Source organism: Petaurus breviceps, unplaced genomic scaffold (genome assembly GCF_028583685.1).
Source record: "Petaurus breviceps papuanus isolate PSGF00001 unplaced genomic scaffold, PetGlider_PUasm1.0 91041, whole genome shotgun sequence".
In the NCBI taxonomy this organism is placed as follows: Eukaryota; Metazoa; Chordata; class Mammalia; order Diprotodontia; family Petauridae; genus Petaurus; species Petaurus breviceps.
This window is the reverse complement of record NW_027187400.1, coordinates 37951848-37979468: the sequence shown is the minus strand read 5'-3', so window position 1 is coordinate 37979468 and position 27621 is coordinate 37951848. Positions and strand designations below refer to the sequence as shown.

Below are 27621 nucleotides of genomic sequence, written 5' to 3'. Positions count from 1 at the left end.
TCCAGTCCCCCATACCTGCCCCCAGTGGAGATTTTAGGTAACATTTCTAGGAATCTTGAACAGGAAAAACATCTCTTAAAGTACTGTCTGGGTTATTCTTAAACTGAGTCACCATCCCATTCCTCCTGGACCACTCCCCTTACTCTTGGAATTAAATGAAGGGATTTCATCCCTTCTATAGATAAATTCTCAGACAAAAGAATTCTTTTCTCTGTGGGTCCCAGATCAATTAGTTCAGGTGGGTGGGGGGTTAATTTTTTCATCACCTTTGATCCATTCACCTAATGAAGGGCCTTTCTGGCCTGGATCCATCACCCACCTTTCTAGAGGGCTTTTCCTAGAAGTAAGGAGAGAGATTTAGAAGAAAAAAAATTTCTGAATATTTTCAGTTTTGCAAAAAACGAGGTTTTAAATATGCTTCCCTAGTTGGATGAGGGAGTTGACTTTTTACTAAGACAAGGGCCTGTCTTAGTAAAAAAAAAAAAGTGCTTAGCTCTGGAAAGAGATGCACCCCATGCCCTGCTGAGCTGAATGGGCCGGGACAGATACTTAAGTATGATGCTTCTATGATGCAAGGAAGAGTCAGAACTTGAGGCCAGCCAGAACCGAGCCTCCATAGACCATTCTGTGCTCAGCGATCACAATCCCGATGCCCTCTCCATGTTCCCCTGCCTCAGACTTAGCAAGACCATGGCTTCATCTCTATCATCCTGGGGCTGGCCTTCTTTGTAGACAGACCCTGGGACTTTAACTTAAGAACAGAGGCCAGCTCCCTCATTTTACAGAAATGAGAACTGGGGCTCAGAGATATCAATGAATTTTCTCATGGTCACACAGCCGGTAAATGTCTGAAATGGGATCTGAACCCAGGTCTTACTGACCCCAGTTTAGGGGCATTTAGCGCTGCATGGTCCAGGCCTGGGTCAGTCTTCTCTAGCCACTGCTTATAATAATGGAAATTTGTAAAAATCATAGTAATTAATAGCATTTATATGGCTTTAAGGTTTGCTATTAATGGTAGTAATTAATAGCACTTATATAGTCTTGTTTTGCTATTAATGGTAATAACTAATAGTACTTATATAATCTTAAGTTTTGTTATTAATGTAATAATTAATAGCACTTAAGTTTTGCTATTAATTATAATAATACACTTACACATTTTTAGGTTTTGCTACTAATGATAATAATAGCATTTATATAGTTTTAAGGTTTGTTATTAATAGTAATAATACTACTTATATGGTTTTAAATTTTGCTAATGGTAATTTATAAAGAACTGTTAAAATTTATTGTCTATAACATTCATTTAAATTTAAAAAATTTCAATTATTTTTTTCTTAATTACTTATAATTTTTTTTAACTTCCCCTTCCAATTCTTTCCCTCCGCCTCCATTAGAAGATAAGTAGTTTGATATCGATCATACCTGGGTAGTCATATAAAACATTTCCATTATATATAGCTTTAAGGTTTGCTAAATGCTTTGTGTGTTTAATCTTATTTTGTTCTCACAACAACCTTGGGAAAAAGATGCTTTTATTACCCCTGGGTTTTTTTTTTTTATGGACAAGAAAACCGAGGCTCTTAAGACAGAGGTCAAGTGACTTGCTCAGGGTCACACAGCTCATAAGTGAGTGAGGCTAGATTTGAACTTGGGTCTTTTCTGAGTTCAGGTCCAGCCCTCTGTTACATTCCCCTGAACCCAGTCCCCCCTCTGGTGATGAACCTTAGCTAGGCTGGCCCCAGCATACACAATGTCTGTTGCCAGACTCATACTCAAAGCCCTTGTAGGCCCTGGGCTCCATTGATAATCTTGTTGCTTCAAGGGACCAGAGACTAGTGGTTCTGAAGCATGGTATACAGTGAGCAGAGAGCTTCCCTACATGCAGCAAATAAGATTCCTGTGATTTTGTGGAGAGGGTCAAATGAAAAAACGTGCCTAGAGAGATGGCAGACCAAGCCACCAAGTGTCCCTTAAATGCCTACCATGTGCTGGGTCCCTTTGCCAGTACCAGACACAAAGCAAAACAAGAACATGGTCTGTGGCCACGTGCCCGACCACTCCACAGGGTGGCAGGACCAATACAGCCCAAAGCGCCCAGGTGGTACCCAGGCACCTGCCCCGGGCTGGCACATGTCTGGACTAGAGGCAGCAGAGTGGCCCGCCTGGGCTGGGGCCTCCAGCTGCGCATCCTGCACCTAGGGGATGCCACGGCACCCGCTCCTCGGTGATCATGCTGGCGATGGTGGGCTGCCCCAAGCCCGGTCTCAAGCAGCCCGTCATCTTCACCTGCTCTGGCAAGAACCCAATTTGCTCTTTTGTGCATTTGGTGTTATTTAAAACCCATCACTTCAAATGCACCTTGTGCTCTCCCCTGGGTGCTGGGCCCAGCAGTTACAGAAGCAGCTCAGCCATTAACCAAAAGATTCATAAATAATTAAAGATGTAAAAAAAAATCCCAAACACCCTTCTCCTTTGTACTAAATTGAGGCCTCCAAATCAAAAAGGAAGAGAGGGGAGAAAAGGGAGAAAGTTGGCATGAAGGCATCTAGGGTCAGGGAGCTGCTGGGCGGGCTGCCCGCCTGGCAGGAGTGGAGATGCCAGCTTTCCCACCCACCACAGGGTCAGTGGTGAGGACACTGGGAGCTAGCCTCAGCTTTTGCCACCATCTCACTATGGGACCTCATCCAAGTTCCTCTCTATGGATTTGTAAAATGAACGATGTATCTCTTGTGACTGACCCCCCATTTCTAGGAGTCAGTTATGAGTGGAGCTGGGCTAAATTAACCTGTTTCCTCATTGATAAGCCACCTCTGAGGTTCTGTCAGCACCACATCTCCTGTGTCATTAGTTGGGAAAATAGTCCCTTTCCTGTGTTCTGGTCAAACAGTGCTGGGAGGTGGCTACGGGAATTGGGTTGGCCATGTTAGGGATAGTCTAAAAACTTCTGCAAAGATGCCGGCAGGATGATCACTTCTGTAGCCAGTGGGCAGTAGACTGGAAGCCTGACTCTGCAACTTCCTATTCAAGGGACCTCAGGCTAGCTACTTCCACTCTCTTAATTAAGGGAGTTGGGAGAGATCGGAGGGGTCTTAATCTGGGATCTCTGAGCTTTTCTAAAAACATATTTTGAATACAATCGGTTTCCGTTGCAATCCCACGTTATTTTATACGTACAAAAACACGATTTTGAGAAGCGGCCTGTGACAGAATTGAAGAACCCCTGGATTATATGATCTCTGGGGCGTCTGAGTTTAAACCCTTTGATCGCACAGTGTTAGTCAGTGGCACTGAGACTCTAAGTGGGTCCCTGGTCCCACTCTTTTGTCCGCCCCCTCAATCATCCCACATGCTTTCTCTGTGCTCTTCTAAGAGGAGGAATGGAAGAAACAATCCACAGCACTATCCTTAGAGGCCGTGCAATTCAGCCCCAAACTCTCCATTACAGCGGCCGGCAATGCTGAGCCCAGAGACCTCTAGCGAAGGGGAATTCACAACCTTCAGAGGCAATACTGGGACAAGTTTCATTGTTAGCAGGCTTCCCCGATATCAAGGCCAAATCTGCCCCTCCACTTCTGGGTGTGCTCTCTGGGGACAAGCAGAACAGTCATCATGCCCCCGATAATGGGTTGGGAAAGTGAGACAAACCAGCGACCCAACTTGGACTGGCTTATCTTATTCCAAATGTCCCCCCCACCCCACACCCCGTCATGGTTTTCTAATTTTTTCTTAAAATGCCAGGTAAATACAAAGCAATCAGCTCGGAGGCTGGCCTTGCTCTACTGGCCAGAATCCAGCAGCCCACAGAATGTGGACAGAGGGGCCTGGACCATCCGTAGCTTCCCATCCATACACATTCTGAAGGGCGAATGAGAGACAGGGCTGGCCGTTCATCACTGGAGCCAAATGCTTTGTATTCTTGCTGGTGCTCAGAACAGAGTTCACAAGACTCTTGGGCTGCAAGGCAAGGGTCTCCTTCATTCTGCAACATTTGCACTGACTTTATCCAGACTACACTAGGTCAATCGCCCCATCAGTTTCTACCTTCTCAGCATCTCTGGTCATCTGCTTGTGTGACCACATACCTGGTTACTTTCCCCTGGACTCTGGCAAGAACCTTGACTGCTTTCCCTCGTCTCCCCTCTGGCTGCCAAAGTGACTTTCCCAAAGCACAGGGTGTGACCAGGTCACTTTCCTCAATAAATTCCAGAGGCTCCCAAGTACCTCCAGGATAACTAGGCCCTCAAAACCCAACCCTTTCCTATCTCTTTTCAGTCTTAGCTCCAAAGACCTCCAATAAAAGACTTCATCTCCATGTCCCATCCACTATCCTCAGGGGACTGCTCTATCCCCTCACTCCTATTTGTTTTGAGACCCCACTCAAATCCTATCTAATCAGGGAGACCTCCCCCTATTCCACCAGCTACCAATGCTTGTACCCTCTTGGAGTCTCTTAAACCTGTTCTCAACCTTGCACTGCCTTGTTTATCAAGCAAGCTCTTTGAGAGCAGGGCCTGTTTTTTTCCTTGGTTCTTTGCATGGCAGCAAGCACTGACTTGAATTACCTCACCCCTTTTTATCCATCCTCCCTCAAGGACTGGGCAAAAAAATGCCCATTTCCCAAACTTTTTTTTAAAAGCAGAGAAGCAGATGATCTTAGATGAAAAGGCAAGAGACCTCAGAGGTGAGGAGAATAAAGGCTCAGCTTCCCAATGACCTATGTAAAGGTCACACAGGAGTGTCAGAGATAGCATTTGAATTCAGATCCTTAGACTCCATCCCCTTCCATTCTACTCCAGTCCTGGGGCCCTTGTGTCTATCTCCCAGATAATCCTAGCTTCCAAAAGTGGTAGAGGATCGGCTTCCAGAAGGGGCGCCATTCCTCACGAGGTGGGCCATGTACATCCCTCAGCTACACAGATGAAGCAGAGGGTCTCGGGGGTCCTCTGCCTTGTCAGAGGCACCAGCCTCACTGCCATGGTCTAGTCTCCTGCTGCAGCCTGCTGTACAAGGGAGTTCAAGGAGGAATGGTTTATCCCTGGTCCTGTTTCTTTGCTATAGATGTGACCTGACAATATTCTTCTTGTGAACTTCTGGACAACCTTAAAGGTTCCTCTCCCATCAAGTGCCTCCCTCCTGACCCCCCCCCCGACCCCTCCCATAGCTGGACTTCCTCCTCCAAAGCACATGCTGCCCATGGCAGTAGTCAGAGCCTAGCTCCTCACTGGGCATCAAAACGAGCAAATGTTTGTGAGGCAACAGACATCTTCAGGGAACGTGTGCTTATGTGCAGCTTGATGCTGAAGAAAAGCATAGAGCCGGCCAGGCAGTCAATCCCTACCTGCGCCCCCCCCCCCCCCAAGGGCCAGAGGAACCTCAATCTTGTGAGCGGGGGTCTGTGGCCCTCGGCATCCTAAAATCAAACCTGCCAAGTCTTGGGATGCTGGGTTACCCAGCCATCCCTGGAAGGAAGGCTCTTTTCTGGGGAGGGGCCTCCGCCATGAAAGAAAACAGTCATTAAGTTCTGGTTTTTCGGTTGCACATTCCTAGCCCCATATAGCGTGTAAATCTTTCCTTGGATGACCTGCAATGCCAGGAGAACCCCCTGCTGACATATCCTTTTGTGGTATTTAGAAAACGAATGGGCACCTTGCAGGCAGACCCAGGCACCAGGCAGTCTCCGGACTGCAATAATCCAGCCGCGGACACATGGATGCTCGCCCCTGTAGAGTGCATCCTTCATTTCCAGATCAATTATTTAAGTCCCAACATGAGCCACAAGATGGCTGAGCACAGTGACTTTGTCTAAGCTGTTTAGCATGCTGGGGGACTTGGAGCCCTTTCCCTGTTTTCTTTTTCTTTTTTTTGCAGAACTATTTCTATTTTCCACATTTTCAAGCTGCCTTTGGCACAGATGCTTGTTTTTTTTTTTTTTTACACAGGGTTTTAGTCGAAGCTAAATCAGTAGGAACCTGCCCTCAGGAATGGGAAAAGCCTGAATTCTGTTTCTCCCTAAACATTCTAGAGGTAAGGGAGAGAGAGGCAATGAGAAAAAGCCAAGAGGGGCAGAATCCTTACTAGGGCCCAAGTGGAGAGTGCTCGGCTAGGCTGCAAGGGGGGTGGTGTGGCCCAGGGCTCCCACCTCAGTAACCGCTGACTATCCTTCCCCCTTTCAGGGCTATGCACAGAAAGACAACCGTGCCCAACAGCCCGCCCAGGCTGTAACACCCCCAGCCTCAGGCCGTGGGATGGGGAGGGCAACAGACTCACAAATAACCAGTCATATCCCAAACCCCCTCATGTCAAACTGCTTTATTACATCTTAAATAACAGTACATTTTAATATAGTATCTATCTTGCATCCAGCTTCCTTGCAGTACACTGACTTTAAAATTAAATACAAAAGGTGAAAAGGGGCACAGGGTGTGGAGAGCTCTACCAGGGATTTCATGGAGAGAGAACAGGGCCAGGGGCAGGAGAAGAAAGAGGTTTCTTTTTTTCTTTTTGCCAAGTCCAGGCCTAACGCACGATTACAGCACATTTTTGTACAGAATGTTGCAGAAAAAACAGGATGGAGAGAAGCCACTAGAGCTGCTAAGGAGGAGCACTTCTGGATACATGAGAAGGTAGGAGAGTTAACAGAACCATCTACTGTCCAGACACTGCTGCGTGATATTTTATTTGAAAAGAAAACCCGGAAAGCCCGGTCATTACAAAAAGGACCATTCGTTGCCAAGGACTCATTCTACAAGAGGGCGGGCTGTGAAGGACTAACTGAGAGAGGACGGTCCCCAGGAACCCCCGCCAGCGACCGTCCGATGGGCCGAGAATAGCGGGGCGGGGGCGGCTGGCAGGGGCATTATGGCTACTCCAGACAGTGCATAGTCTGCTCAGGATCCTCAGGGGTTATGCACAGAGTAGCAACAAGAAGTAAGTAGAGCGGCAATGGTTACAACTTTCAACAGGTTATTTCTGAAAAGAAAAAAACACCTAAGGACTTAGTCCTATATGCATTTTTTTGTTTTGTTTTTTTTTGTTTAGCATTTCTACAGCATGCGATTCTAAGAGTAAACCCACCCAATATGGCAAACAATCAAAAATTTGTTTTAACTTAGAAAGTTCAAGATCATTATTTTCAAAACATTGATTTGTACATCATTTCATACACAAAGAATTGACTGACTATCCAAGCACAGGACAGGCATCTCTCTTGAAAATCGAGGTTCCTGATAGTTGGGGGTGCTGGGTAGTGTTAGGGTATATGAACTGCCCTCCAACTGCACAAAGAAACCCAAAGTAGATAAAAACTTAATTGACGGGGAGAGAGAAGGGGAAAGAAACGGGGTGACGGCTTGGAGTTAACTACTCACAGGAGGGGAAGGGTTCTTGAAACAAGCATTCAATACCATTAACAGCGTGTGTGTGCTTGGTTACCTTACTTCTTAACATCATTCTCTATATGCCATATTTTTGTGCAGCAACAATTATCTGAGACACCAGACAAAAATAATAAAAAAATTAGGGACTAAATTTACATCATTAACAATCCCAGAGAGGCTGGGCAGGACCCTCTTGTTTTGCTTCATTATTAACCATAAAGTAATCTATTTAAAAAAGGAAATAAGAATGTTTTCAAAATCCTGCTACAAACATGACTTTAAATTTTGAAACCGTTATGAGATAAAACAAAGTCCTCAACTTGTTGTGTTCACAAAACAGGATCACTGGTCTAAAGTTTAAATAAAAGACAGTGAAAATGAGCTGTGGGCCTGTTTCATAAGTACTCAGGCTTACCTCCTGGTGAACATTTTTATTATAGTATTTCCTTTTTATATTCATTCAAGACAAAAAAAAAAAAAAAAAAGAAAACAATGACAATGGTCCCAAAGGAATGCACAATTTGTTTGTTTACAACCACAGAGATTCTTCTTGTTGAGGGAATTGTGCTCTTTGTTTCAGCAATAGGTGAAGGGAAAAAGATCTTGCCCTTTTGAAGTTCTGAGAGGGAGATGTGGGGGTGTCCGAGTTAGTATGGTTGGGTTGGATATGCTATCATGGTAACTCTTCCAAGGTTGGAATGGTCTTCCAGTCATGGTGGAGTCCATCTGTTATCTTAAAAAAAGAGTTGGAAGAGGCATTAAAAACCCAAGACTTATTCTACAGTCAAACAACAACTAAAACCCACCTCCATGTGTCTGTCTATCCCTCTATATATTTCTGGCCTACTGTTAAGTTATTTCCAAGCAACTTTACTAGTACATGGTCAAATCACCAGTTATAATTTAAAAACAAACAACTAGGAAAATCAGCTTGTGGTCCCATGCTGACTGGTCAGTGAGGCTGTAATACCTATAGGTGTTAGTTCCATATCTTGAGGAAACTATCCCAGGATCCGGTGGCCACCGCCATGCCATCATCAGTCACCCCCAGGCAGCTGACGCGGTTATCATGCCCAGCCAAAACACCTAGAAAGCAAACAGAGCTTCAGTAACAGGAACCCCTAGGAAGCTCTTAGCTCATACTCCCATGCTGGTACAGACCCACCAGCTGACATCTAACATTCTATATTCACCTTTGTAAAATACCACCCCCTTAGAAGAGACAAATAGAAGGAGACCCTCAAGGCACATAGTACAAGCAGAGATGGCTCTACTGATTAGGGCTCAGCTGATCCAAGAGTAGAGACGAAGTTGATCAAGTTGAAAGATCATTTCTACCTGGTTAATGATACTGATTTCACATGGTCACAGAATTGTGTATTTTACATTTACCAATCTTCAAACTGTCTAAACTATTTCCCATATCCACTACCAAAGGCTCATCTTTGGGGTACAAAAAGAAAAGGGGGCTCTGGAAAGTAAAAAACTTTCACTTTGAAGATAAAGCAGAAATTCGAAGGATCTTAAAATAATAATCTAGTTTGAGAGGATTCACTTAGTAATTGTCTCTTCCATTTACAAAAACTCACACCTGCAGTGAGTGGGAGGAAGAATTCTGGAATAACAAAAAGTTGCCCTCAAGGTCACTGACATCATAAAGATGGTTGGACTCAGTAAATTGCTACAAATACGTTGCTAGGGAGGAAAACATCATACAAAGTAAAGAAGGTATTTGAAAAAATTAATAAAAACAAGCCTTTGATTATCAGGCCTCATAGGAAGTTATATAAACAACTTCGGGTGCAAACGTCCTTTATGTGAGAGTACCTAAGTATTACTATCTGTAAAAAGTAGAGCCAATAACCCACTTATCTGTACTTGAATAATATGTATTAGGATTGATAAATTCCAGTTCAGTTCAATCTGGAGACCAAAAGGTTGCTGAGCAGGGGAAGAATAAAACCAAACAATGCAGACCCCTCGGTCTCCAAGATGAGTCACTAGCAGAGGCTGGCAAAAGCTGTAATTGTTTCCCAGCAGCCTCAGAGAGAGGCCTCTGAGCTCAGGCTTGCGGTTCCCTCTCAAGCCTCCTGCAGCAGGCCCAGGAACGCTATCTGTGGCTGAGCCTGGGGGACAGTAGACTTTTTAAACACTCCTTATGTCTCAGGGAGCCTGCCACCACTGCTGGGGAAATGGGCCGGAGGAGTGGCAGGATGGAACTTTTACTTAGATGAGGGGAACCTCATGGTGGTCTGGCCCTAGGATCACCTTCCAACCTGGTAACAAGCTCACATTTTGGGTACAAAAAATCTTCCAGTAACGCAAGGAAACATGAAATAGGACACCTTATGTCAGGAGCTCAGCTTTGCATTATCATCATCTTTTGAAAGATTCAATTGGATATCACTATCAAAGGGAAGATGGGATTTTAACAGAAGCTGAAAAGGGAGGAAAGAGGCCTGTCCTCTCCGATCCTGAGAAGACTAGGTTGGGGAGGACAGGAGAAAAGCCAGATTTCTAGAAACATGTGCTAAGGCCAGTCAGTGTCCACTCTCAGAGATGATAGAGTACATTGGAGGGTTAGGGTTACACTGCCTCGCCCCCCCCCCCCGCCCAAAACGCAATTATACTCAAGAAACTTGTTCTAAGATAGAGGGCATGACTCTGCTCCTCTGGGTTACCTCTGACCCAACAAGCCACAACTGGAAACGGGCTCCTTAGATGAAGCAGCCCTCCAGCACATCTTTCTTTTGCCCAGAATGGCTGCAGGAGCAGATAACTACACTGCCAATACAACACAGAGTCTTGCCTAATGTTTTAGAGAATGCACACCCATGCTCACATGTGGCTATCACCAGGTGGGGCTGATGAGAACCAGAGCCCAGGGAGGAGAGTGAAGCCCACCTGCTCTGTCTGCTTTGAGAGCATCCCAGACATTGCAATTGAAGTCATCGTATCCAGCCAGCAGGAGGCGGCCACTCTTGGAGAAGGACACCGACGTGATCCCGCAGATGATGTTGTCGTGGGAATACACCATCAGCTCCTGGTCAGCTCGGAGGTCAAAGAGCCTACAGGTGGCATCATCTGAACCTGTGGCAAATGCGTTGCCATTTGGAAAGAACTAGAGAGACAAATGAGAGCCTGATTAGGTGTTGTGTCCATCTAGAGATGATGTAAATAACTCCTCTGAGCCTAACTGTGCCTCATGCCAAGAAGTCTTGTGGTTGTGGGACTGAAGGCTTCTATCACTCAGCGTGTTCCCCCCCCAACATAACTTCTATGATGAACAAGCCAGTGGAAGGGGGCTCTGTGAGCTTGCCAGACATCTGGCTGCAAAGTATGGTCCCACAACCGGAGGGGTTCTTACTGAAATGGGATACTCCCCCTTCATAAAATGAAATACACTGGAATAAACTTCTTTTTCCCCAAGCACATAAGAAGTAACAAGAGAGTCCTCTAACTGTAAAGGCTCTTATTAGGAGATTACTAAAACAAACTGCTGAATCTGGTTCCTTGGAGAAAAAAGTGTAAAAATGGCTATTTCCACATTAAAATATTAAATGTTTCCATACAGTTATTGGTAAGAGATACAATAAAATTCTTTTAACATAGCCATCACCAAATTGGTTGGCTTTGGAAATGCCAGCTAAAATGCTATTCTGGCAATTATTGAATCTAAAACAGGAGCTGTTTTCCATGACTAAAAAAGTACAAAGTAATTTCTGAATCTCTAGTTTATTTCCCTCTGTAGTTCTTTAGGTAGCAACAGCTTACGAGTTTCAAAGTAAGCTGCACATTTTACTAAGAGAAAATGTGGTTAAAAGCTTTAGTGAAAAACTGGAACACACCAATAATAAATATAGACAATGTGGCCATTGACAAGAGGGTAAAACTAAACACGTGCCATGTTCTTATAGCTGATGAACGAGTTTTCAAAAACTAGATTTCTTATTCTGAACCCTTAAACAAAAACCGTCATGTTCTCTACAGGCATCCACTCCATTTGTACATTGTGTCAGCAAATCTGGTCTCTTACAGTAAAAAACATGACCTAACACAGAAAACATTTTAAAGTTAAATCAATGACGTTCCCTAAGACTTCCAAGAACTAATGCTAATTGCTAACAGAGCTGGTTATGGATGACCTCATGAACACAAAGTGCATTTCCCCAGACCTAAGCCCATACGTACACAGATGGCGTTGATGTCAGATTCATGGCCAGTGAAAGTCTGCCGACACATTCCTTCTCGAACGTCCCACAGTTTGGCTGAAGCGTCACAAGCTCCAGAAACAAATAATCTGGTGTCAGGGGCAAGAGAAAGACTCATGACATCCCCAGTGTGCCCAGTGAAGGTAGTTGTCTGTTGGCCAGTTTCTATGTCCCACAAAGCACTGCAAGAGGAGGAGAGAACAGGTCAGAGGTTAGTCTCCACCACAAGGAGAACCCACTATGCTAAATCACATAGTACAGACTGATGAGATTTTACTTAAAGCAGACATGTTTTCTAGGAGCCCCTTTTGGTTGGGCAGTAACAGATCCACACCCACAGCTCAAATGAGAGCCCATGTGGTCCTCTGGCCTCGAGAAACTGCCCATTCTGCTTCTGGCAGGCTCTGATATAGGCTCCTACCGTTGCCTATCAGGGGAAGGGGTGACCCCTTTTCCACACATTGTGTAGCTCAATTGTTTTTCAGGCGTGTCCAACTCCTCATGCCCTATTTGGGATTTTCTGGGCAGATATAAGGAGTGGTTTGCCATTTCCTCTTCTACCTCATTTTTACAGATAAGGAAACTGAGGCCAGCAGGGAACAGTGACTAGCCAGTGTCTGAAGCCAGATTTGACTCAGAAAGCTGAGTCTTCCTGAGTGCAGGCCCAGTGCTCTGTGCACTGTGAAGCCCCTTCAAACACTGAATTAAGTGCTCACATGCCCAGTCTTTCAACTGATCCTCAGGTGACATGGATCCCAGACCAGATCCTGTGGCTTTTCTCAGGGGTGTTTGGAGTCACTGACGCCTTTCCTAGATCACAGTGCACGGACGGCTCATGGCCAACATGCAGGTCGGTAAAATGTCCAAGTCTTTTTTCAAACAAACTGCTGGCAGCTCTCTCTCCCACCTCACACTTGTGTGGTTGATTAGACCCAAGTATGAGGCTCAGGATGAAATTCAATAGGAATTAATATAATCTGATTCAGCCCAAAGTTCAGACCCTGAATCTGTCACCCACAAACTTGGTGAGGATGTCACACACAACTTCTCCATGCTGTTGTGTAGCACAGGTCCAAGGCACTCACATCACTGTCTCTTCAGGGCTCTCAATGAACCATAAAAGACATCTGGCCACTTGGCTAGTTCTGATGCCCTCTAACGGCATCACTGCCCAGTCCACATCTCCCATCTTTTCTACTAGATTATGAGACACTTCATTAAAATCTAGGGAAGCAAGATCACAGCGATCCCTGACTCTAACAGTGTCGTAATCCCATCTAAACAAAAACTGGGATGTTTGTCCTCTAATCCTATGGTACCTTTTTTATTTTCTGAAATCTATGAAATAGGGAGGGGACTGCTCGGCTTCACAGGTAGGAGCTGCAAAGAGGGAAATTTAGGCTTGAGGTCAGGAAAAACATGTGAACAATTAGAACTCTCAAGAATTAGCATGGGGGGAAGGAGGAAGGGGCATGGCAGAGTCAAGATGGCAGAGCAGAAACAGGACTTCTGCAGGGCTCTAGCTCCCACCACTTCCAATTCATGTAAAAGGTGACTCTGAACAAACTTTGGAGCTACAGAACCCACAAAATGACACAGAGAAGCTAACCTCCCGCTGAAGACAGCCTGGCAGGAAACAGCCAGTGCAGCGCTCTGGGATCAGACCCTAGCCCAGCACGAGCCAGAGGTTTTAGCCCCAGGGAGGGCCTGACCAGCCACCGGCTGGAGGGACTTCAGATCATCAGCAGCTGTGGCGGTTTCCAGAATTATCAACCCATTAATGCTAAGGACAAAGTGAGAGGTCAGTGCAGTGTGGACTTTGGGATTCAGTAGTTTGGGAGTGCAGTCAGCCTTTATCCCCTGGAGGGAGAAGCGCTTCAGCTCCCAGCCTGCAGACTGAGGGAGGGTCCAAGCGACCAGCCTGAGGGGTAATCGCTCTTGCTTTAACCTTCTTGGATCTGGATTGCGGTCTAGGGTAGAGGTACTGGGGTGTGTGACCAGCTTGCCAGAGCATGTGGAGGCTTCAGACAGGGCACCCAACTAATACCTTCGGCAGCTGAGAAAACCCCCGCATTTGGGATGAAGCTCCCCTGTCTAGTAGCAGAGTTATACTGTGGCAAAAAGCCCAAAAGTCAAGTAATTGAGCGGCAACATGAGCAGGTAAAGGAAGCAATGCAAACAGAGCAACTCAACTTTATACTCCTATTTTGGGGGACAAAAAGGATCAAAGCATGGAACAGGAGGAAGACAGTGAAGTCAGAACTCTTGCACCAAAAGCTTCCAAGAAAAATACGAGCTGGTTACAGGCTATGGAGGATCTTAAAAAGGATTTTGAAAATCAAATAAGAGAAGTGGAAGAAAAACTGGGAAGAGAAATGAGAATGATTCAAGAAAATTATGAAATGAGAGTTAACAGCCTGACTGAAGAAAATAACACCTTAAAAAATAAGACTAACTCAAATGGCGAAAGAGGCTCAAAAAGGCAATGAGGAGAAGAATGCCTTAAAGGCTGAATTTGCCTGATGGAAAAAGAATCTCAAAAGCTCACTGAAGAGAATCATTCCTTCAGAATTAGACTGGAGCAAATGGAAGCTAGTGACTTTATGAGAAATCAAGATACTATTAAACAGATTCAAACAAATGAAAAAATAGAAGGCAATGTGAAATATCTCACTGGGAAAACCACTGACCTGGAAAATAGATCCAGGAGAGATAATTTTAAAATTATTGGATTACCTGAAAGCCATGATCAAAAAAAAAGAACCTAGAAATCATTCTTCAAAAAATTCTCAAGGAAAATTGCCCTGATGTTTTAGAACCAGAGGGCAAAACAGAGGTTGAAAGAATCCACCAATCACCTCCTGAAAAAGATCCCCAAAAGAAAACTCCTAGGAATATTATAGCCAGGTTCCAGAATTCCCAGCTCAAGGAGAAAATATTACAAGCAGCCTGGAAGAAACAATTTTAATATTATGGAAACACAATCAGGATAACCTAGGATCTGGCAGCTTCTACATTGAGGGATCGAAGGGCTTGGAATATGATATTCTGGAGAGCAAAGGAGCTGGGATTAAAACCAAGAGTCACTTACCCAGCAAAACTGAGTATCATGTTTCAGGGGAAAATATGGTCACTCAGTGGAATAGAGGACTTTCAAGCATTCTTGATGAAAAAAACCCAGAGTTGAATAGAAAATTTGACATTCAGATACAAGAAGTAAGAGAAGCTAAACAGGGAAAAGAAATCATAAGGAACTTTATCAAAGTTAAACTATTTACATCCCTACAGAAAAAAACGATAAACTTTTCTCAGTATGAGAATAACTGAAGGGAATAGAAATGTGTATACACACACATATCTATATAGGAGAGTATATGGGTGTATGAATACATATGTGAATGTGTGTATATGTGTACAGGTATACATAGATAGAGGGCACAGGACAAGTTTAATGGGAAGGGATGACACTTAAAAGGTGAAATTAAGAGGTGAGAGAGGAATATAATGAGAGGAGATGGGAAGACACAGATTTGGGTAAACTATCTCATATAGAAGAGGTAAGGGGAAATGGTTACAATGGAGGGGAAGAACAGGAAGGCAAAAGGGAATGACATACACACTAAATAGGGTATATAGGAGAGTAGGGGGGAATGGGATGAGAGGGGGGATGATGGAAGGGAGGGCAGGCTGGGGTGGAGGGAAGTTGGAAGCACCCACCTTTGAAAAGGGACAGGATCAAAGAAGAGAATAGAACAAATGGGAGGTGGGATAGGAGGGAGGGAAATATAGTCAGTCTTTTACAATATATCCACTCTGGAAATGTTTTGCATAGCTACACATGTACAACCTATATTGAATTGCTTATCTTCCCAGTAAGGATGGGTGACAAGGGAGGAAGGGAATGAATCTGGAATTCAAAGTTTTAAAATCAAATGTTTAAAATATATATATACACACACTATTATCAATACTATTTTACAGGCACTGGGGCATAGAGATCCACCGTGCCCTACTGGAAAGCTGGAGGGCGTATAGGAGAAGATATGGGAGAGAGCAGATTGGAGGAGGGGATATCCAGTGGGATCGCTATTTTGGGGTGGTGGGTAGGGGAAAAACGGGGAGAAAATTTTTAACTCAAAATCTTGTGGAAATAAATGACGTAAACGAGAAGTTAATAAAGCATTTGATTAAAAAAAAAACTAAAAAAAAAAAGAATTAGCATGGACAGCCTTTGAATAGTAGGTGGATTTATTTTTGGGCATGGGTTGGACTAGAAGACCATGGAGATCCCTTCCAACTGAAATTCTATGGCTCTATGAAACATCGTCCTGTTCCAGTCCTGGCAGCCCCCAAAGTCACAGGTCGGTCACCTGAGCCAGCGAACTTCTTTTCAGAGGCACATAGGTGTTTTACCAGTGCGTTACTTATACTGGGACACACTTCTTGAGACAGAAAAGAAGCAAAACAATGGAGCAGCTCTGCCATTGTTCTATAGGCAAAAACCTCTCATCAAGCCTAAGCAGAGGTCCTATCCTTTCTGAGGTTTCTCCCATCTCCAACATAGATTAAAAGCAAGCAAACCAACCACCAAAGACCCCTTGGTTTTATTTGCCAGGTTTGGCTCCTTTAGAGCGCTAGCAGCCCTGACTCATTCTTACAGTAATGTGTCAGCCTTTTGCAGCTTTCAGTTTTCTGTAGGTGACAGTTCGGTGTTGTAGTGAAGAGAAAGGGACTTGAAAGAGTCAGGAAGAACTGAGTTCAGATCCTACCTCAGACACTTAGTGGCTGTGTGATTCTAGGTTGGTCATTTAACCTTACTTTCCTCATTTGCAATATGGGGATAATTATAGCACCAACCTCATAGGGTTGTTATGGCCATCAAATGAGTTAATAAGCTAATAACTCCAATTACTGTGATGACAAGAATTATTACATGCCTTCAAAAAACCTAAATGGTTAGTGGTTCTCTGTGCATATATGATGGCCACTTCAGAAAATCGTTCCTCCTCAAAATCACTTGCCTTTGTGCCTTCAGTTGCCTTCTAAGCTTGTTTCCCGTCTCTTCTGGAGAATCTGAGTTCAAGGGCCTTTATCTCCCTTTCCTTTGACCACCTGCAATCTATTCTTCCCAAATGTAGGGGACATGTCAGACTATGGCCACTGCTCACTCCCCTCCTCACCCCAAGGCTTCCACACCAACAGCCAGTTTCTTCCTGATGGTGAGAATCAGAATACAATTTGGACTGAGTATCTATCTTTTGAAGGTTGAAATTATCATTAAGTCATCAGCCGCTCTGCTCCTGGCAAAAAGAGACTGAATTTTGGCAGACGTCTGGAAACTGAAGCCCCCTGAAGTCGACCCCCTGACTCTGTGCTGGACTGGTCAGCTGTTTCCCAAACTTCTCATCTATTTCCCCTTTGTCCAAGTGGTTTCTAGTTTACTCTGATGGACCCCCACTGATCTTCACCCACATTCTCTTGATGAGGCTTAGGCTTTAAGATTTTCTCCCATGAATACACCTTCTTACTATACAATGGCACTCACTACCCCCAGCCTCTCTTATATATCCTGTTTCTTTTGAAAAAGGCATACCCATTCAGACTCCCCCAGTCTTAGTAATATCTGTGAAAACAAGATGAGGCTAAAATTTATCTCCTTGCATTAGGATCTATAGTTATAGTTAACCTATAGTTAACTTTGCTTGTCATCTAAAATTGATGAATATGTGTATAAATACCCAAGGTTGTCATTTTGCTAGGGGATCCTCTCTTGGAATTGGTCTTTTCTGATCTTTGGGGCACCTGCTGACTTTTCTTCCCACATGGCAGATCTACATGGGCAGTTTTCCCCTTTCCGATCATTTTTGGGTTAAAGCCCTTTTAATAGGATTTGCAGGGTGCCAGGCCTAGACCGTCTCGCCAGCCCTGCATGGGAGCCTGTCATCCCCATCTTTTATGATGTAATCCAGAAATCCAAATCCGATCCTCAGAAGCCAGATGTTCACTTTCCAAATCAGCTTTTCTCCATGACATTCCTTGCTTCCAATAGGTGGCAGAGATGAAAAGACTAGCCAAGCCTGTAACAGCCTGCGGCTTCTTGCTTAAGACCTGATAACCTTTGGCGATGCTTTCTAGGCTGCTCATGTCACATGCCAGAAATTGGCAGTCATCTGGTTTTGACTAGAATGCTACCTCCACCCCCTGGAAGAAGTCAACCTACATTTGTCTTTGTGAACAAATGGCGGCCTCAGCATTCCCCAGGCACCCATGACCTCTCTTCTCCTCTGACCCTTAGTGGGTAACGTTTCGCCTGATGGTCCCTGTGCAGTTCCAATGGTCTCCCTTCCCTCTCGGCTCTACAAGAAAGTCTTTCGCCCTTACCTCCCAATGTGGGTCAACTTTTTCCTCTGCCTCTTCAGGTCCTTGTTATACTTATCTCCCTGCCCCTCTTCTGGTTTCAGGATCAGACTGTTCCACTGTCTCTGATAACCTGAAGCATGGAGAGGCAGTCCCTAAGCCCCTTTATTATCTCTCCTAAGGAGGACCCCCGCCCCCCCCCACACTTTGAAACAGTTACTTGGCTGTGGCAGAAAGACAAATATCACATGTTTGATCCAAGCCATAGAAACGTCTATCCATTGCTCATATGAGACTATGATCACCCTGGAAATGTCTCAAACTGCTCATGAGTTTCTACAACCTCCTATCATAACATCTTCATACCCTTTCATCAGTGGTTAACAACTTGGTGGTCACTGCTGAATGTTCTTTGGCAACCACTAACAACTGTATCTATGCTATGAAGAGTTGGCTGGGCAGCTAGGGGGCGACACAACACACAGAACACTGTGCCTAGAGTCAGAAAAGACCAGGGTTCAAATCCAGCCTCAGGCTGGGTAACCATGGGCAAGTCACAAAAGGAGATCACAACAGATCTATCAGGTTGTGAGGAACAAATGAGATATTTGTGGACTTCTTTCTTTTTTTCCCAAGGACAAAGGAAAATGCATAATTTAGACTCCTTTCAGTAACAGATTACAGGTGTCTGAGAAGTACAGACATGCACACTAACAAGGAAGCAATGCATTGTCCACATGGGGCATTAGGGCCACAGATGAGCGTTTGCTTCAGCAGGGTTTGATGTACACACACACCTGCGCGCCGCCCTTCCCCCCCCTCATGCAGTGGCGCCCATGCCCCAGGCACAGGAAGACAAGTCGATGGGCACAGTCCAGGCTGAGGCCACTTCTATTTGTCTGGCTAAGCAAGATGGCCCAAATTTAGTCACCTGCATAGAGTCAGTGACTATATGCATTATTCAGGCAGGCCCTTTCTTGGGTTCTCTTCTATAGGAGGTTATTTTAATGCCAGTTTCTATAAAACTTTTTTTTCTATAAAAAAATTTTTTTTAGAGGGAGTTCTTTTGCCCACTTCCCCCCTCAAGGATTTACTGATGCTTTCTGTTTCTGTATCAGTTACTTAATGGATAAACCTATCCCACCTGGCCCTGAACTGAACTACCCCTCTCCCCTAGCCCCAACAACAAAACCCAGTAATGTGAAGCTGGCAATGAACCCAATATTATGTTTCTGTGACCACAACCCTGCCCTCCTTCCTCCTATTCATTAAGATGAGGAAGGCATGTAGGATAATTTGTTCTCTGCCACCAACACTGGTCATTGCTCTTCTGCCTTTTAAGAGAAACCTAAAGTAATATACAGATTTTAAAAAATACTATAGCAAAAATTAGTTTTTACAAAATTTCATCTTAAAGAATTTTAGTGAAGTTATTTCTCAAGTTGTACTTTGGTAAAGAAAAATAAGTAAATTCAAAAGGTCACTTCATTTTAAGGGCAAATAAATTCCTGTTAACATTAATTTTGCTGCTCTAATTGTGTTATTTGGTATAAGTAAATCAAAAAAAGAGTCCCGTTCCCAAGCAGGCTTTAGTACCTCCATGAAGCTGAATGATCACACCAATTTAGAGATTAGAGATGTGGTGAAATCTGACACGGCCACATCTTGAGCTGTGGCCTAATGACACATGGTGCACACTGACAATAGGGACAGGATTAAGCAAAGCAGTTTCTTGAATTTATTTGTCCCTTAGCCCTTGGTTACCATAAAGGCCTGGGATCAGACCAGACGGCTGCCATGTCTCCAGGACTCCACCTATTTACTGCAGTGACTTGGGTGAAAATAAAGGAGATTCTGCATGTTCAACAGTTCAATGTCCCAAGTTTCATTACTATTTATATATGTCAAACTGCAGATTTCAAAATCAGAAAAAATGAATGCAGAAAAGCTGATTTCACTTGCACTGTTCAGTAGCGAACACTTTCATGCCCATTTTCATGCCTGGAGCCCCAGGTTGCACACCAAAGAGACAGATGAGAAGTGCTTGTCAGGGCCCATCACTCACCAAGTGGTGTCTCCAGAGCTGGTGACAATTTGATTATCGTCCAGGAAGCGGCAGCATGACAAGTAACCTGGAAACAGAGCACAAAGGCTGAGAGTCAGAGCAGAACCCACACCTTGGGGAAGGGGCTGGGTGTTCTAAATGTTTAGGAAGATTTCCCATGCAATTGCTCTATTCTGTAGTTCACAGTCTTAAAGTCACTATACTACTACTACAGCCAGGATTTCTAGGGTTTTTATTTGTATCCTCAAGGCAGAATTAGCCCCTCCTGCTGCCCCCCCCCCGCCGCAGCAAACACACAACACAGTAGGACAGAAGCTAGTTTTGATGGAGGAAATAGTGATCTGAAGAATTAAGGTAAGAAGGGTAAGATAATAAAATTTAAATTAAATTTATCCAAGAAAAAACAAATACATTGTATATCTACATACTTTGGAATATGATATACACACACTGGCCTTTGATTTTAAACACACAAAAGGATTAAATCCATTCACAAGCACACACTGAGATTTCCTATCCCAGGAAATGGGAACCAATTCTGGAGCTGTCCTATACTCTGTCCCATTGCCCCAGTCTTACGGACTCTTCCACCTTCCGCCATATCATTATTTCTCTCTGTGCCCCTTTTCTACTGTTGAAGGGCTCTCAATGCCTGGACCGCTGACTGCTGCCATAGTCCCCGCACTGTCTCTCTGCCTCCAGCCTTCCCCACCCTCTAAACAGCCTCCATGTCACCTCCTGTGTGGTTTCTGAAGCTCAGCTTGGGCCAGGTCACTCCCTTGGCATCATGAACTCCAGGGGCTCAGCCTTTAGGACCAAATAAAAACTTTCCTATTAGCTCTGAAATCCCATCCCAACCTGGCTTTGACACATCAGTCTCCTCCATGCCCAGCTCTTGCTGTCCCTAACCTCACACTTCCTGTCTGCCCTCCGTGCTTCTGCCTGGAGATACCTATCCTCCTAACCCCGGCCTCTTACGTTTCCTGTCTCCTCACTTTCTCCAAAACTCAGCTGAAGCCGCACATTCTGAGCAGACAATGTAAGGTCTACTCTGATGCCTCCTCCCCCAATGTCACCTTCTATTATCCTGCATCCTGTGTGCGTGTGCACGTGCGCATGTGAACGCATACACGTTTACTTCCTTAAGCTCCTTGAGGGCAAGGACTAGTCTATCTCCAGAGCCTTACACTTAGTAGGCTCTTAATAAGTCTGTGTCAACTGACTTGTAAGAACCAGCTAGACACACTGCTGTGATACTGATCAGGGAAAATGATTTTGAAGGAAGAGAAAAATGCTAAATTCTCATATGAATGGACTAGTTTCCAAAGAGCATTAATTCTTATATATCAGAGCTGTGTAATTTTTAAAACACATGTGACCAAAACACTTCTGAAAATGGTTTCTTCAGATCACTTCCACATCCTGTAACCAGAAACCTCATCATCAGGAAGATACGCATTCAGACTGTTCACCTGAGGACAGCCCTCCCTTCAAATCCTACCCAGATCCTTCAGCTCTTCACTCAGTTAGCACTCTTTTCAGGTTTATTATGAAACAAGGAAAAGCGAAAATGTCAGATTACTGAATTTAAATGGAACATCCTAGTTGTAGGTCACAGTAGACAGTGTGTATGACTCAAGTTCGACCTGACGGTCCTTTCTTACTTTTAGCGTCTTATTCTGCAGAGGCTTGGTTAGAAGGACTGAACTAAAAGCTGCTTTAGGGATCAAATCCTGACTGGGACACTTCTGTTTTGGTTTGAATTGAATCACAGTCCAACTGCAGTGGGAAGACTAATGCTGATGGGGATAGGAATTTCCTTAGAAAAAGGAAAACAAGGGTAGGAAAAACATAGATAATGGAGGTGACTCCAGGGAAGAATGTGAATATCTTCCTAAATCATGTGGAGGCAAGAGTTGCAAACTGAAGGTCTACAGATATCCTTAGTGAAAAGCCAAGTCAATAAAGTGAAGGTCCCATGAACCTCACTGGAGTCAGGTGAGGATACAGGACCAGGGGCAGGGGCATTTATGTCAAAATATACTAGTGGGGAACAGGAGGTCAAGCCGCACAGATGCATCAGACTTCATCCTCTCCATGAGGACCCAGGCAAGGACAAAGAGGCAGCTGAGCCAGAGCCCACAAGATGAAAGGCAAGCCACAGGCAGTGCTCGAGCCCCAGCACTGGAACGCTCCAGGCAGGTCAAAGGGTGGCTCCCAGAAGGAGTTCATCAAGCCAGGGAAGGCCCTTGGACGGCAGCTGCTAAGGGCATCCAGAGAGAAAAGTTCCCAATAAGAAGTTAACAGGCTGCTGAAGGGAATGAGCCACTTTAGGAAGATGAACTAGTCTGGGAGTCAACATGAGTTTAAATCCTGATTGTGAAACTGTCCACCCCCATGACACTGGCTAAGTCGTTTGACCTTTCTGAGTGTCACTGTTTCTCCATCTATAAAAGGTACAGCTCTGAAAGATCATCCACGTGAAGAGAAGCATGCTGAAATGATGATGATGGTAACAGCAGTGTGCATTCTAGAGAGGTTCACAGCTTGCCAAGTCTTCAAACATATCATCTTACTTGATCCTTACAACAATCCTAGGAGGTGGATTCTATTATCCCCTTTTGCAGATAAACAAACTGAGGCAGAATTTGAACTCGGCTCTCCTTGACTGCCATTCCCCCCCACTGTAAGTTTCTGGGAATCACCCCCAGACTTCTTGAAACAGAAGCTCCACAAGGAAACCCCACTCTGATCTGAGTCCCAAAGAAGGGCCATGGGCCTTTGCCTGTATTCGAACAATGGAAATGACGTGGTTCTTGACAAGAGGAAAACGGGTCTGAAAGGGCGGCTGCATCAGATCATCTCCGCAGGGCCATGGATGACGATTTGTGGACTGAAACTGAGCTACAGATACATGAAATTCACAGGAAAATAGGAATTGCCCAGGGAAGGCTTCACAACAATTCAGAAATAGAACAAGCTTTAAAAATGTCCTTAAAGTGATGAAAACTAATTTCACCTGGCTCTACCTTTCTCTCAAAGGTCTCTGAGGCAAAGGCCGCCCCCACCCCCGCCCCCACCCCCGCCTATCTGGGACTTCAGCCAAACAGACCCGACTTACTCTTTTTCTTTGACTACCTCAGTAATGTCTGCAGCATCTAAACTATTCCATTCAATTAACCTAAACCACAGACCGACACTTTACGTGTTTACTGAAACTGGCAATGGACTCTGAACAAGGGGGAAACAGAAACTAATGTTAATTAGGAAAAGTATTCTCTTCTCCTCCAAGGGAACTAAAATGTCATGATGTACGTGTAAAACAAATTCCTACAGAAATTCTGGAACAAATTACTACTAATCTCACTGCTTTGGTGTCAACATATGGATATGAGCTATTTACCACAAACATTAAACACGATTAAATAATTATTAAACATTATGATTAAATTATCACTCTGTGCCAACTCAATGGTACCTTCATTCAGTTCCCATGTTTCCTTGTACCCAAACACACTATCAGGAAACCAATGTCCAAAGACAAACACAGCAAAATGAGATGATCAGCCAGCCCTAGGTTGGGATAAAAATAAGGACCCCTCACCTGTGTGTCCAGCCAGCTCACGACTCACACGCACGTTTCCCTCACGAGTTTTCAGATTGTAAATGGAGCAGATGTTGTCAAGCCCACCACAGGCCACGTAGTTGCCAGAAGGTGCATATGCACAGGTCATGACCCAAGATGAACGCAGAGGAATGGCATGGACCTTAGAACGACAGGGACAGATTTTAAGTCTCTTTTTTAGCTTTTACTTTATAGTAGGAGGCAACGGAAAAGAAATGTGTAAGTGTGCATATCACAAGAATCAGAATTACCCTGGGGATCATCTGTACACACAGACAAATTAAGCAACGACTTGATTCACATTTCATTGTGCCTTATACATTGGTGAAGAAACCAATTTAGATCTAGAGTGCCCCTGATAAGACTCCATAGACCCAACAGCACTGTTTCATTGGTGCCTCAACATGATGCTTAATGTATCACCTGAACAATCTCTGTCAAGAGCAATGAATGTTGCCAAGATGAGTAATTAAGTGGCATTGAATTTTGGTTGCAAATTTAATGTTTCGTTACAAAATATTGCACTTGTACTTAAGAGCTCTTAGAAAAGTTGGGTTAGACTAAATAAAGCTTTAAAACTTTTGGTGATATGACACGTCAATTTTATGACATCTTAAAAGAACCAGAAATTTCAACTTTGAATTAAATTTTGGGAGTAGATATGGTCCTCGTCCCTCACATAGAACATTTTTCAAGAATAAAAACTGTCTTTATTTAAATACTAAGTTGTGACTTTTATTTTTTGGTCCTTACGTTCTTCGGCCTGCTTTTGTAAGCCCAGCCCCAAATAGTTTTCCATTTCTTTAGTCAGAACATCTCTGGGAAGGTGTGCTAGTCAAGTATAATCTGGGATATGTTCTTACAGGGGCTGTCTATGTGGCTAAAAGCAATTAAAAAAAAATCTCACCACCTTCAAGGCTCCAGCGACTCTACCACTGGCTGACAGGTAGGAAGTGCCCAACTCTTACCAAAGAGAAGACTTAGTCTTTGCCCAGAGGGCTCAGGAATAAGCATCCAGCCCATTCTGCACTGCAGAGTTAAGCCTCTGCACTGCAGAGTTAAGCCGCCACACTGTCTTGGCCTCTCACCTTGTTTGTGGTGTAGCTGTCCCAGATGATGAGCTTGCCATCTTGGGAGGCACTAACAAGAAGCCTGGAGGAAAGATACAAGGTAAACACACGTGAGCCCCACAGCGACGAAGAAAGGGAAGCTCCTTCTTACCTAAGGAAGAAACAAATTCAACTAGAACATTCTATGCATCTATTATAACATCTGAATCATAGGAACCTTTATGAATTAGACAAGCTATCCTACCAAAGGACAGAGAGATCTTTACAAGTCATATCGTACATCATGCAATTCTGGCCCACTATGCAATGTAATTTTTTTCCCCTTCTTTTAAAAGTTCTCACTGACATCTTTTGGTTGTCAGTTGCTGACATTTCTCCATATCGTACACTTCCCCCTCCTTCTCCCAGAATTATTTTCTATGATCAGCTCTTAAGATAAATTTTTTTTTTGGAGGAGAGAAATATGGAAAACTTATCCTAATTCAGTCAGAATGGGGCAAAGTTTTGAACATTTCTAATATGGTTTTATGCACTTGGGAAATAGCCTTGCTGTTTTGAAAGGCATATTCTATATAGGTAAAACATTTGAAATAATTGCTTTTAAAGATAGAAAGTTTTCCTTTAAAAACTTTGTGCTAGTTTCCAGGAAAACTGAAGACAAATGACTATACTGTTGGTGGCCCTAAGAAATGGTCCAACCATTTTGGAAAGCAGTTTAGAATGACACTAAAAGAGTTAAAATGTGTATAGTCTGAGACAGAGGTTCCACTAATGGGAGGTCAAAGCCTAAAAAGAAAAAGTTACACACACCTCAAAATATTCATTACTTTCTGTGGTAGCAAACTGGAAACAGAATAAAAGTCTATCCTCCTGGAGAACACCTGAACAAATCATGGTACATGAGGAAAATGTGGGATTCAGAGAATCCTGGAAAGGTTTCTGCAAGCTGGGGCAGAGTCCAGGAGGCAGACCTGTGGAATCACACACAGGGAATGGAGAAGGCCTCAAGGTCATCAAGTTCAGAGCAGGAAATCTGAGGCCAGGAATGGTCAGTGGTTTGCCCAACTAGTAGCTTACTGGTAGAGAGGAGGCAAGGCAGGCAGGATTTGAACCCTGTCCTCTGACCATAGACCCAGGGCTGCTCCCACTGTTACTACACACCTGCTTTTCTAGAAAACACACAGCAACTACAATGCATATAGAAAGAATAGGAAGTTGAACTCCAACTAGGTCGTTTTAAGAACCAAGCCTGGCCACGGAGAAGCCCCAGGAAAACACTCTTCCCTCCTTTCTTCACCAAAATGAAGAACTACAGATAAGAGGCATATTGAATAACCTCTCAGTCATGGCTAATATATTGATCACTTTTGCTGACTTGTCTTTTCCTTCTTTCTAAAACTTTGTTATAACAATGGTTTGCTGCGGAGAGGAGGAAGTCAGGCTATATCCAGAAAGGAATGTGATCTGGAGACAAAAAGTCACCCCTAGCTGAATATTTCAGATTAGAACCCTGCGTTCTATATACCCAAGAAGAGTGAGTTCTGACTGGGGCATTTTTTCTCACAGAGTTGTGAGGAAAAGTGCTTTGTAAACAACCAGGTACATATGAATTACTGTTACTCAGAACTGCTGGGGTCAGATATCTTCTGAGAACCAGTAAACTAGATATTAACTAAAATTCATTAAAGTTTTGAGACCTATATACATACTTCCAAGGCCAGAGGCAATAGAAAATCCCTAGTGCTTAATTCTCTGTTCCATTCTGACACAGTTAAAGAGTAGATACAAAAGGAGTAAGCTTTTAAGCTTCCAAATTTCTCCTAACAATAAGATCTTTCTGAGAAAGATTTTAATCATGCTTTTTTTCCTCCCTCTGGGTAATTGTGCTAATTACCAATGTGACTTTCTTGATGAACAGTTCAGTTATACAGGTTTGGGATTTATACACTGAAAGATTTGTAGATCCTTGTTGAGCAATGAATTTTGAACTGAAATTATAATTTATTAAAAAAAATTTTTTATGTATTTAGACAAGCCCCCTCAACACAAACATACATTTAGTTCAGAAGAAATAACTGCTACTTCAACATTCTTTCAGTAAATGTTTTTTTTTCTTTTTTGGAGGGGGGAAGGAAGGGCAGTCGGGGTTAAGTGACTTGTCCAAGGTCACACAGCTAGTTAGCGTTAAGTGTGTGAGGCTGGATTTGAACTCAGGTCCTCCTGACTCCAGGGCTGGTGCTCTATTCACTGTGCTACCTAGCCGCCCCAATATGTGGGTCTTTTAAGGAATACTGAAAAGGATTTGATGTCAGGTTTTTTTCAGGTGCTTATCTAGTCACAAGAGTCATTTGTCCACCTACCTGCACGCTGACTTTGGTAGATGTTAGGATTGGGAGCAGGAGAAAAATCTGTTATGATTAACCTTAAAACAAACCTAAAAATTATTTGGGCCTGTTTATACAAGTTGGAATTTACTAATTTATTACAGTGTGTGAATTTTAGATTACTTCCCAAAGTTTGGCAGGGGCATATTTCAACACTACAACATCTGGAAAATCAGCTCTTAAGATAAACTGTAAATAAGAGAAAGTCGCCTATGCATTATTCATAGAGCAAGAGAAAACCAAAGCTCTAGTTTTCAAAGTTACATTATAGACTTTAAGCTGTTATTAGTTCACAGAATGACAAAACTTCAGAGCTGGAAGGGACTTGGTTATCTAGAGTCTGACCTCTAACCAAAAAAGGAGTCCAAACTACAATGCAACGCTGATCCAGCTGTGGCTTGAGGAGCAAATAGGAGAGGGAAATTTACCGCTTTGGAGACCCCTGATAATTGGGAAGGCATCTTGTTTCAGCTGGTCTTTTTGCCAGTTTCTACTTAGTGCTCTTGGTTACGCTGTTCAGTGTGGCC

The 27621-nt window shown here is 43.7% G+C and overlaps 1 protein-coding gene across 1 annotated transcript in view; it reads right to left on the bottom strand.

The window, feature by feature from the left end:
- Window positions 1-6300: 6300 nt before the first annotated feature.
- The window catches only part of GNB1 (G protein subunit beta 1), a 116476-nt gene continuing 95155 nt past the window's right edge, over window positions 6301-27621 (bottom strand). Inside the window, exons 6-12 of the mRNA XM_069079621.1 lie at window positions 24729-24792; window positions 23620-23782; window positions 20016-20082; window positions 11574-11775; window positions 10287-10503; window positions 8353-8468; window positions 6301-8115 (exon numbers count right to left, since the gene is read on the bottom strand). Coding sequence (XP_068935722.1) covers window positions 8362-8468; window positions 10287-10503; window positions 11574-11775; window positions 20016-20082; window positions 23620-23782; window positions 24729-24792 — 820 coding nt within the window. The 3' untranslated portion in view covers window positions 6301-8115; window positions 8353-8361. The remainder of the gene's footprint in view (window positions 8116-8352; window positions 8469-10286; window positions 10504-11573; window positions 11776-20015; window positions 20083-23619; window positions 23783-24728; window positions 24793-27621) is intronic.